Source organism: Panthera leo, chromosome C2 (assembly GCF_018350215.1).
Source record: "Panthera leo isolate Ple1 chromosome C2, P.leo_Ple1_pat1.1, whole genome shotgun sequence".
Classification (NCBI taxonomy): Eukaryota; Metazoa; Chordata; class Mammalia; order Carnivora; family Felidae; genus Panthera; species Panthera leo.
In genome coordinates, this window is record NC_056687.1 from 71719475 (window position 1) to 71732075 (window position 12601).

Consider the following 12601-nt stretch of genomic DNA (forward strand, 5'->3'; position numbering starts at 1 on the left):
AGTTCTGGAGGCTGGGAAGTCCAAGATGAAGGCCCCAGAAGATTTGGTGTGGGGTACAGGTCCGCTTCCTGGTTCAAAGACAGCTACCTTGGGGCGCCTGGGTGGCTCAGTCGGTTAAGCGGCCGACTTCGGCTCAGGTCACGATCTCGCGGTCCGTGAGTTCGAGACCCGCGTCGGGCTCTGTGCTGACAGCTCAGAGCCTGGAGCCTGTTTCGGATTCTGTGTCTCCCTCTCTCTGACCCTCCCCCGTTCATGCTCTGTCTCTCTCTGTCTCAAAAATAAATAAACTTAAAAAAAAAAAAAAAAAAAAAAAAGACAGCTACCTTGGGGTACCCAGCTGAGTTGGTAGAGCATGCAACTCTTGATCTGAGGGTTGTGAGTTTGAGCCCCATGCTGGGTGTAAAGATAACTTTAAAAAATAAAAGAAATTGGGGGCACTCGAGTGGCTTAGTTGGTTAAGCATCTGACTCCTGATTTCAGCTTGGGTCATGATCTCAGTTTGTGGAATTGAGCCCTGTGTCGGGCTCCGTGCTGATGGTACAGAGCTTGCTTGGGATCTCTCTCTCCCCCTCTCTTTGCCCCTCCCTGACTCACACACTCGCTTGCTCTCTCTCTCTCTCAAAATAAATAAACTCTAAAATACATAAATTTTTAGAAAACATATATAAAAAAACAAAAACAAAAACTGTTGTCTCCTTACTATGTCCTCACAGTAGGGGCAAGAAGGCTTCCTGAGGTCTCTTTTTTTTAAATGTTTATTTATTTTGAGAGAGAGAGACAGATCATAAGCGGGGGAGGGACAGAGAGAGAGGGAGACAGAGACTCTGAAGCAGGCTCCAGACTCTGAGCTGTCAGCACAGAGCCCGATGCAGAGGTTCAAACCCACGAACCGTGAGATCATGACCTGAGCCGAAGTCAGACACTTAACCAACTGAGCCACCCAGGCACCCCTCCTGGGGTATCTTTTTTAAGGATACTAGTCCTCCTCATGAGAGCTCCATCCTCATGACCTAATCACTTTCCAAAGGCCCCCACCTCCTGATACCATCACACTGGGGGTTTAGGATATCAACATATGAAATGTTGGGGGGCAGAGGGAACACAAAAATTCAATTTGTAATCAATGGCAGGAGCCCCACTCTATTGTTTCTCACTACATACACTCTTTTTATTATACCCCTATCTTTTCTTCCTTCTATCTATTTTAAGCTTACTAATGGCACCAAAGTACATTGTTTAACCCATCCTATGGTACACAATTTACCAGTCCCCATTTCTTTGCTGTGGCCTCTTAGTTCACACTCTCTCCATTACTGTTATGATATGGGAAATAGCCCTAACGCAGTCCACATCTCCACTACAGCTGGAAGAGTCAAGAGATTCTTCAAACTATAGTAGTCCCTTATGCCTCTTTTCTACATTACTTTCCAGTGCCAAAAAAATGACAGTCTCTCCACTACTATCAAGGAGCCAAAGTATAGCAGTCACAGAGATAGAGACAGATAAAAAGAAAGAAAAGAAAGAATCCCTCTATAGAGCCCTTCTTATCCCAGAAGGATAGAGAAGAGAAATGACAGAGACACAAAGAGACTCCTTTTTGGTTCTACAGTCCCCCAGAAATAATAACAAAATAAGCTAGACTGTCCACCTAGGAAACGGGAGTGGGTGATAGTTGCAAGAAATACGGTGTCTCATCAGTATCCCATCCTGAAGTTCTTAAGCATTCAGGAATAGAAAGCATTACAAAAACCTTTATACCCAGAAAACTAAATTTACTGAGTATAAGAGGAATGAAATGATTAGGTTCGGGACAGATAAACAAAGATAATTTTTGTTGGATCAACAAAAAGGAAAGTAGAGTGAGGTAGTAGTAGTGATATGGTGAAAAATGCATGGGCCTAGGAGTAAAGACACCAGAATTCTAGTCCTTGTTCTGCCATTATCTAAGACCAGTGCTACTCAAAGTGTGGGCTTCACACCAGCTATCTCTAGTCCATGACAAGATTAAAACAGAAATTCCAGTGCAAGCATTTAGAAATTTTTATGACAATTTGATAGAGTAATTTTATGTCTGTGGAATTAAAAGTTCAGGCTTGAAAAATTTATGGATGGCAAATTATCATATGAAAAAATGCCCAGTATCATTAGTCACTAGGGAAATTCAAATTAAAACCACAATACTATACTATTATACACCTATTAAAATGACTACAAAAAATTAAAACTACCAAATGGGTAACTGAACTCTCATATATTACTGATGGGAATGCAGAATTGTAATCATGACCTTGGAAAACTGGCAATTTCTTAAAGTTATACACCTATCACATAATCCAATAATCCCACTCTAGGTATTTATCCAAGAGAAACAAAAACTTACATTCACACATTGTACACTAATGTTTTTAGCAGCTTTATTTATAATCTCCCAAACTGGAAACAACACAATTACCCATTTACTTAATGAATGGATAAACAAATTGTAGTACATTCATTCAATGGTATACTATTCACCAAAAAAAAGGGGCAGGAACTACGCATACCACAATGATATGAATGAATTTCAAATGCTAAGTGAAAAGAAGCCAGACTCAAAAGGCTACATAATGTGATTCCATTTATATTACACTCTAGAAAAGAAAAACAACAGACAAAAAGATTAGGCTACAGGTGGGGGGAAGGGTTGACTACAAAGGGGCAGGAGAAATTTTCTGAGGATGACAGAATTGTTTTGCATCTTCACTGTGGTTACAGAATTGTACACACTTATCAAAACTTATAACCACACACTAAAAAGGGCAGATTGTACTGCATGCAAATTGTACCTTAATTTTGGAAAGAATTTGGGCTTATATTTTGTATGTGTTTTTATTTTTATTTCATTTTCGAAGCCATTAATTTTTATTATATTTTATAAAAGTGCTGGTACACAAAGATTGGAAATTTTTAAAAAAAGGTCCTTTCCTCCAAGTAAGTTTGAGGAGCACTGACCTAGACATATAACCCCAAGTCACTTTACTTTCATTTGATAAATTCAGAAATGGGTCAAGATGGTTTTTAATATATCTTCCAGCCCTGACCCCCCCCCAAAAAAAAACAACAAAAACAAAAACTATGAATGTTAAATGATTTTTGGTTTCCTCAAATGCCTATATAATACGAGTTACTTCCATACTCCTAATGTTGGAAGCACCATCACATTCTCCTGGTTTTCCTCCTATACCTTTGGTTTCTTTGGAGTCTTCTCTGTACTTTTTCCTTTGCAGTGCGTCAGAGTAAGTGTTCCTTCAACTTTGGGTCCTGGAGCCTACTGTTTCCTCACAGTACACTCTCCCCTGCAAGAAGCTATCTACTTTTAATAGCTTCAACCGCCATCACTATGACTCCTCAGATGTCTCTTCTCTTTCCAGACCAATATTCATTTGCTTATTGAACAGCTCTACTTGGAAGTCTATCTAAAACCGAACTAATCATCTTCTCCCCAAACCTTTCCTACTATCCCGTAACATTCACAAATAGCACCTTTATATACCTAGATGTCTGAAACAGAATCCTAAACTTCATTCTGACTCCTGTGACTTTTTCCCATCTTTCTTCCCTTATCTTCCACTTCTCTGCCACAACCTTATTTCAAGACACCAGTATCTTCCTTGGATTAATGCAACAGTCTTCTACTCATCTCTATGCCTACCCTTTCTCCACTATAGGCAAGTAGCTCTTTTTCCAAAAACAAAAACAAAAACAAAAAACCAAAATCTGGTTATGTCACTCCTCCAATTAAATTTTTCATGGACTCCCCCTACACTTGGAATACAGAGCCAAGATTTCTTAACATGGGTTACAGGCCTTTCCTAATCTGGCACCTGCCCTCTTATCTCTTCAGCTCAATTTACTGCATCTCCCACTAGCTATGCCCTATTCATTTGGAATTATCAATTCCCTAAACCCACTGTCTCTCCTTTCTTGTCTCTGTATATGTATATATCTGTCCCTCTCTCTTTCTGCCCTTCCTCCTTCAGGCCTTTGTACATGTTCCTCCTGCCAGAAACATCTCTCCTCTAGGTTTAGCTAAAAACTTATTTCTTCTAGGAAGCCTTTCTTTACCTCCATGTTTTGTGCTCCCATAATAGCTCCCTACCATGCTCCAACTGTATTGTAACACCTATTTGTGTCTGTATTCTCATTAACTTTTATGCTTTTTGAGCATAGACACCTTGTCTTGCTCACAGTAGTATCCCCCAGATCTGAACCATGCCTGGCACACAGCAGTCTATCATATTAAGTTTATTAGTAAGATTCCATTCACAACTCAAAATTTATTTTTTTTTATTTTCATCTAATGTTTTATTTATTTTTGAGAGACAGAGAAACAGAGTGTGAGCAGTGGAGGGGCAGGGGGAGAGGGACACAGAATCCAAAGCAAGCTCCAGGCACTGAGCTGTCAGCATGGAGCCTGACACGGGGCTCAAACTCCCGAACTGTGAGACCATGACCTGAGCCAAAGTCTGACGCTCAACCGACTGAGCCACCCAGGTGCCCAAAGACACTACTACTTCTTTTTTTTTTTTTTTTTTAATGTTTATTCATTTTTGAGAGAGAGAGAATGTGAGTGGGGAAGCAAAGAGAGAGAGGGAGACGCATAATCCAAAGCAGGCTCCAGGCTCTGAGCTGTCAGCACAGAGCCTTACATGGGACTTGAACTCACGAACCGCAAGATCATAACCTGAGCCAAAGTCAGACACTTAATCAACTGAGCCACCCAGGTGCCCCCACAACTCAAAATTTATTGCCTCTCTAACTTCTGCTCAAACATAATCACCTTCTGAAATAGTTTTTAAAATTCCAAGAGCTGTCTCTTGATATCTAGAACACTTACAACCACCGTTCCTGACAGAGAAACACATTTTAATATTAACCAAAGAGAAATAAATTGTAGAAAAGAGTATGTATAGAAATTAGCCAAAAGCCAAATACTACACACAACAGTTTTCTAATTTCTGTAACTAATATGCATTCATTCAACAATTTTAGAGAGAGATTAAACTAAGGTCTCTTCTATAACTGAGATTCTATAGTTTCATTAAGTGGAGCACAAGGGTGGCTCAGCCGGTTGAGCATCCAACTCTTGATTTCAGCTCAGGTCATGATCTCAGAGTCGTGAGATAGAGCCCCCCTCACCTCCCCCCCATGCCCCCTGTCAGTCTCTGTGCTGAGCATGGAGCCTGCTTAAGATTCTCTCCCTCTCTCTTTCTCTGCTCTTCTCCCCCACTTGTGCGCTCTCTCTCTCTCTCTAAAATAAAAAAGTATATAAATTTAATTAAGTATGTGAATGCCTACTATGCACAAAACTTTACAGAATTCTATCCTAACAACCTTTTGTACTCTCTCAGCCTCCACTTTCTACTCCCTCACAGTTTGTCCTTACCTTCTATTGCCTGTTTATTTCTTCACCAATTCTATAGCATCTACGTATCCTTCATCTAATGAAATTATTCTGATTACATCTGTGCATTTTGTCTATGTGTGCCTGAATGTTAGCCTAAGCTGGTGTTAATGGGATACTGCCATGGTTCAAAACATTTTTTTAATAATTATTTATTTATTTATTTAAATTTTAGTCCTTTTTAAAAAAAGTTTTTATTTATTCATTTAAGTAATTTCTATACCCAACATGGGGCTCGAACTCATGACCCTGAGATCAAGAGTCACACACACTTATGACTAAGCCAGCCAGGCGCCCCAGTTCAAAACATTTTTAAAAGTTGTTCTTTTGGAGGGCATGCGGGGGGGGGGGGGGGCGGGCCATGTTGGGTATAGAAATTACTTAAATAATTTTTTTATTGTTCTTTCAGATTTACCTTCAGATCTAGCAGCACATTCCTTCCTCATGTTTTGAGGACTAATGTGACTTTTGAAAGCAGTCAGCTGTCATTCAAACCCAACTATGATGAATATCAAGAGAGATCAAACTGAATAATACTGCAAAATGTAGTAGACTATAAAGTAACAGGACTGGTTTTCTATGCAGCTTCAAATGATTCCAACATCATCAATGGTAAAGGTATATAGTTTCTCAATGTTGATTATTTTCAAAGACTATCACTTCCCTTGGCTACTTGGTTATCAGAGTTTGATCACAGAAAAAATGTTTATGATGTAATATTAATTGAAAATCTTACAATTCTAAATTATGTATACTATGATCTACAATATAAAAATAAGAAAAAGTAAAAATAAAAGTATGCAAACAAGATTTGGAAGTTAATATGTAAATAAATAATAATGCTGCTGTGAGAGATTAGCTTTAACCTCTTTCAAAATCATTTCATGTTGTGATTTTTTGTGTGTGTGTGATTTTGAATTTTTTTAGTGTTTATTTTTGAGAGAGACAGAGCATTAGTGGGGGAGGGGCAGAGAGAGAGAGAGAGGAAGACACAGAATCTGAAGCAGGTTCCAGACTCCACGCTGTCAGCACAGAGCCCAATGTGGGGCTCGACCTGAGCTGAAGTCGGACACTTAACCAACTAAGCCACCCAGGCACCCTGTGTGTGTGATTTTTTTTAATATATTTTTTTTAAAAAGTCAGAGTCAGGGTGCCTGGCAGGCTCAGTTGGTAAAGCATGTGACCCTTAATCTCAGGGTCACGAGTTCAAGCCCCGAGTTGGGTATGGAGCCTATTTAAAAATAAATACAAATTTTAAAAATAAAACAAAATACTAAAAACAGAACAAACTGAGGGTTGATGGGGGGTGGGAGGGAGGGGAGGGTGGGTGATGGGTATTGAAGAGGGCTTCTTTTGGGATGAGCACTGGGTGTTGTATGGAAACCAATTTGACAATAAATTTCATATATTTAAAAAATAAAATAAAATAAAATAAAATAAAATAAAATAAAATAAAATAAAATAAAAACCAGTCATTACACCCGACGCTAATATAACGTGTGTCAACTAAACTCAGAGAAAAAAAAATTCAGAGTCATTATTTCATACCCATATATCATATACATTTGTTCTTCTTAGTAAGAAATAAGACTTAAAATTCTTTCAGTTTTCTATTTCTAAATGCCACAGGAAAGGTAAGGCTCACATTTTTGAAAATATATTGCTTTAACCAGAATGTTGAGCATCCAGATAAGTAAAATCTTTCTGAAATCAGAGCATAAGCTCTTAAGGTCAGTTTAATTCATTCAGCAATGAAAAAATATCAAATACCCTTTTGTCATAAATACTACAATTTAAAATATATGTGAACAGAACCCCAAACTATTTTTTTAAAATATATCGAAAAGGCGGCGCCTGGCTGGCTCAGTCAATAGAGCTTGATCTGAGGGTCATGAGTTTGAGCCCCACATTAAGGGCAGAGCCCACTAAAATAAAATAAAATAAAATAAAATAAAGTAAAATAGAAATGTGAAAAAGACTAAAGGGGTCAATCATGTGTTTCTAACAGTTAATTACTCTCTTGTAAAAAAAAAAAAAACCAAAATTATTAATAGAGATTCATAATACATCAAGGACAATCTAAGATATTTTCCCTTCTGCAGACTTCCAGATACTCTGTTTACTAAGGATCTCCAACATAATTCAGGAATAGAAAGGCCTGTGACCAAGAAATAAGCCATGTGGGCTAGCAAACAGAAACAGATTTAAAGCAAATAAGTGAGCCATTTTATCTCACCACACTTTGGGTTTTGTCCCAAAAAGTTCCATTAGAAGTAATAACATGAGGTTCTGAGTTCCTGAAGGGGTGGTTGTTACTATAAAAACAGTCTGAGTTCCCGAAGTGGTGGTAATTAGCATAAAAAACTGAAATTAAATAGGTGGCATCTTAAATCAACTCCATAAAAATCTAAAGATTAATAATAATTACTTCCATATCTGACTCACTACGAAGATTTTTCTATGAAAACATAATGCTGCAACATTAACTTATATACACAATAATTTTCTAATTTTCCCAATAACTGTGATCAGCTTAGACATTGGGAAGTGTATTACATCTTTAACAGTCCAATCACAAAAGTTTTAAAACATTAAGAAAAGATGATCATTCCATTCCTCATCCCAATTTTATTACAAATCTTACTTTACCAATTTTGATGTAACGTTTCATGCCCACCAGCTAGATAATGTATGAAACATCTAGTTGTCACTGCAGAGCAAAAGATAAAACTAGCTTTAAACTGTAAAACGGCAACCTGCATACAATCTGTCTGGTTAGAACCATATAAAATTTTACTTAACCAGATCTTATACGTCAAACTCTAGGTGCATTAACAGTAGAAACATTGTCTGCACCTAACAAATAACCAGATAAAGTATAGATCTGCTCAGGGAGGGAACTAACATTCTAACCTCCTTCCAAAATGACAAACTAGAACGGCAAAATTACACTCAGGCACATGGAGTACTCTTCTCTCAAATCACTCCACAGAGAACTTCATCATTTGCTCCGCCCTCTAATAACTCATGCAAAAAAAGTTCAGCACCATCAGAGGGAAACAAGGCATAGAGAATTCATAGAATGGCTTAGGGCCTTTCCTCCAGGCGGTAAGAGGATCTGCGTGTGCCCTTCGCAGGGGTCCAAAGAAAAAGAATAACTGGGGGCTTGGGGAATACTGACACCCAGAAACTGACTTTCTCTCCAAGAAGTTTCTGCCGCCATCCCTATTTTATCAGCAGGAGGATCCGGCGCCATCGTCCCAGTCTTTATGATTTTATTATGGGGAGGTGGGAAACGCCACCCAGGATTCCTCCAGGCCTTCCCTCTTAAGGTTGGAGGGGGAGGGGGGGCTCCCCCTCATTCTTTTTCTTTAAACCTCTGTCTTGAAGGTACTCCTCAGCACCCCTCTTTACAGCGGCCTATCCCCCAGGATCGGTAAAGGCGCTGTCGAAGCCACCATCCTCGCCGTTAAGGCGGGAGGGCCCGAGCACGCCAGGGCCACGGCGATGGCTCTGAGGGGCCCAGAAAGGGGAAGGGCAGGCCAGGGACTAAGGGAGAATGACCTGACCAAGGAAGAATGGAAAAAGGAGGTGAGAAGATGCACTGCACCCCAGGGCTGCACAGAGAAGAGAAGATGATGAAGAAGGAGGAGGGCGGTGGCCCGGGTGCGGCCCCCCACCTCTCCCGCCCCCAGGTCCCCGGACCGGCGGGGGCGGATGGGATCGGCCCATTCCCCGGGTCTTAGCTGACAAGGGGGGGTGGTAGGGGGGTGGGGGTGTCTCCCTCCACACTGCGAAGAGACCGAGAACAAGGCATGGGGTACGCGGGGGGGCTGTCTCCCGCCTGAACCCGGAGACCCGACGCCGTCGTCGCCTCTTCCTCAGAAGGGAGGACGGGAGCTATGGGTAAAGCCCGAGGGAGAAATGCATGAAGGTAAGGGGAAGCCCAGGGCGGAACGGCGGTCCGCTCCAGACCCCACTCTCCACCTTCCGGTAACCGCGTCTCTTACCGGTGATGGCGGTGAACTGCTGAATTAACCCCTTCAGCGCCGAGGACGCCGCGGAGCCCCCGTGGGCAGCCATCTTACCGCCGCCGCCGCTGCCGCCGAACAACAACACAGACACACACGGACCGCCCTCCCCCACCTCGCCGCGCGGTTTGCGCAGGCTCATTGACCGCCCCCAAACTCCGCCCCTCCCGCCCCGCCCCCCCGCGGCGGTCAGCGCAGGCGCACTTCCAGGCCCGTCCGGGAGCGCTCTCTGCTCTCCGGGTTGGCTGCCCGGTTGCTGCCTGCTGGCTGCATCCTTCCTTGCAACCTCTGGTGCCTTCCTCTCCAAGCTCTAAGGCCGGTGTCACAGATGCGATATCTGTTCCTGGTTTCCGAAATAAGCTGAGGGCTCGGCAGGTAGTAGGCTCTTCGCGTTTCAGTTTCACAAGGTTTATTGACAGACCCAACTGCCGTTGACAGTTTTTCCTTCTTTTTTTTGCAGCTCTACAGCCCTCTGCTAGGTTTCCTGCAGCTCCTGTCAAAATACAAATCCTACCTCATCGCATTGAAGCGACTTTCGCACCTGCTTACCAACCTTTAAACTAATTGTTTGGCTAACCTGGTGCGATGATCCATCCAACAGAAGTAAAATCCCAGAACCCTTCTGTGCCAATAAAGCACTGGACGCAACAGTCTGACATATAGTAGATTTAAATAAATGATTGTCCAGTCCACTTTCCTTCAATACATTCGTCAATCCATGCCTCCCCTCAAGATTTCACTTAGTTTCCTGGCCTATAAAACGAAGAGGTGTCATTTATGTAAAAAGAAAACGTGTATATGTATACACACTATATGTGTATATGTATAGAAAGGGCACTGGAAAGTTGTACACAAAACGTTACTGGTTACCCCTAGAGAAGGGAGCAATGGGGGGGGGGGATGGCAAAAAGAGACTTTGAGGGCTTTTTATCCTTTGTTTTCAAACAAAGATAATATTAGTATATTATATTTTTAAAACAATTATAGGGATGCCCGCAAATCTGATTATCCTTCCCTTTATTTATGAGAATAAAATTAAGGAAACTTATTTTTAGGGTCTAACCTCCCACCCACATACTTTGCAGCTACATAGGAAAATGGCCCTATAAAAGATGAGTCGTCTGGAGAATTGACCCACCCTGAGTCTAAATGTGCTATTGGGGTGAATTAAGAAATAACCACGTCTAGGGCGCCTGGGTTGGCTCGGTCGCTAAGTGTCTAACTCTTGATTTTGGCTCAGGTCACGCTCTCACCCTCATGAGAGTGAGCCCCATGTTGGGCTCGGCGCTGAGTATGGGGCCTACTTGGGATTCTCTCTCTACCCCTCTCCCACTCGTTCTCTCTCTCTCACAAATAAACATTTAGAAAAGGTTTTTTTAAAAAAAAGTTTTTTTTAAATGTTTATTTGTGAGAGAGAGACAGAAAACACGGGCGAGGGACAGAAAGAGAGAGGGAGACACAGAATCTGAAGCAGGCTCCAGGCTCTGAGCTGTCGGCACAGAGCCTGATGCAGGGCTCGAACCTACCATTGGTGAGATCATGACCTGAGCTTAAGTAAGATGCTTAACCAACTGAGCCACCCAGGTGCCCCAAGATAAATAAACATTAAAAAAAGAAATAAGTCAAATCAAGATAACTATAGAGTTATAGCTGCAGGAAATATGACTGATATGATTGAAGCTATGACTGCTGTGATATCAGGAAACAGGCTCCTGAAGTGCCTGGGTGGCTCAGTCAGTTAAACATCTGACTCTTGATTTTGTCTCAGGTCATTATCATCCGGTTCATGAGATCAAGCCCTGAATCAGGCTCTGTGTTGACAGTGGAGAGGCTACCAAGATCTGTAGATTTATTTTCAAGGTCTTAGAATTCAGTGATGTGATTTTTAGGTTAATCTTGAGAAAGTGGTAAAGATTATGCTATCCACAATTCTAGAAAATATTTTGTAGAGATTAAAAAAATAAAAGATAATGAGGCAGGAAGTTAATAATACAACTTTGAAAAGCCTTTTTCAGGGCACCTGGGTGGCTCAGTCAGTTAAGTGATTAAGCATCTGAATCTTGATTTTGGCTCAGGTCACCATCTCACAGTCGTTGTGTAATTGAGCCCCAAGTTGGGCTCTGACTGAGCATGAAGTCTGGTTGGGATACTGTCTCTCCCTCTCACACTGACCCTCCTGCACTTGCACTCTCTTTCTCAAAACAAATACACTATATTTAAAAAGCCATTTTGAACTAACATATGAAAGATCTTTAGAATCATAAGAAAATACCTTTAAATACATTCCTCAAATCATGAAAATACGTTTTAAAAAAATGGGCTATCCTCAGAAAATAAACTGCAAAAATATTATATATTGAATAATGAAAAACTAAAATTTTAGATAACAAAGTAAATATCCCAAAGCTAAACATCAGTTACTATTTGAATTATTTCACCAAATTACACTAGGATTTGTTTTTAATTTTAGGTCTAGGTTTAAGACTTCCTGTCCCAAAACAATTTGTAACATGTTACTGTAATTTAATGAAACTGGACAGAGTAAATGAGCTAGAAGGTACAGTCAAAATAATCTGATTCGACACTTGGCTTTTATCATGACCCTCCTGAGATTCAGAGTTTGAGTTGTTCAAGGTTATAAAATGGTAGGGTGGATCCTAGAATCCAAATCTCTTGAATCCTAGACAAATGTACTATACTTTGACTTTAAATGGCAATATTTCTTTTGTTTAAAAAACATAGAATTATAGGGGCATCTGGGTGGCTTAGTCAGTTCAGCATCCAACTTCAGCTCAGGTCATGATCTCACAGTCATGGGTTCGAGCCCTGCATTGGGCTCTGTGCTGACAGCTCAGAGCCTGGATCCTACTTTGGATTCTGTCTCCCTCTCTCTCTGCCCCCTAACCGCCCTCCCCCCCCCCCCCCCCCGCTGCGTGCTCTCTCTCTCTCTCTCACTAAACATTACAAAAAGTATATATTTTTAAACCAGATAATTATATTAGATAGCTTTTAAAAATTCAACTGTTGACACAAGGCATAGCTAAAACATAAGGATAAATGTTGAAGGGAAATGTAAAAAAGACATTCAGAAGTAGTATTAAGGAAATGAAAGCCAGAGTAGATTTTA

At 40.9% G+C, this 12601-nt stretch overlaps 1 protein-coding gene and 1 long non-coding RNA gene across 3 annotated transcripts in view; one reads left to right on the plus strand and one right to left on the minus strand.

The window, feature by feature from the left end:
* UBXN7 (UBX domain protein 7) overlaps positions 1 to 9582 on the minus strand; it is a 59610-nt gene extending 50028 nt beyond the window's left edge. The window contains exon 1 of one of the 2 annotated variants that reach the window (XM_042954405.1): positions 9454 to 9582. In XM_042954405.1, coding sequence (XP_042810339.1) covers positions 9454 to 9526 — 73 coding nt within the window. In that variant the 5' untranslated portion in view covers positions 9527 to 9582. The remainder of the gene's footprint in view (positions 1 to 9453) is intronic. The other variant, XM_042954404.1, reaches the window with a different exon arrangement.
* A 43-nt stretch (positions 9583 to 9625) lies between these two features.
* On the plus strand, positions 9626 to 10164 carry LOC122229380. The gene is made up of 2 exons (XR_006206970.1): positions 9626 to 9849; positions 9935 to 10164. It is a non-coding gene; the product is annotated as an uncharacterized LOC122229380 (long non-coding RNA).
* Positions 10165 to 12601: the final 2437 nt, after the last annotated feature.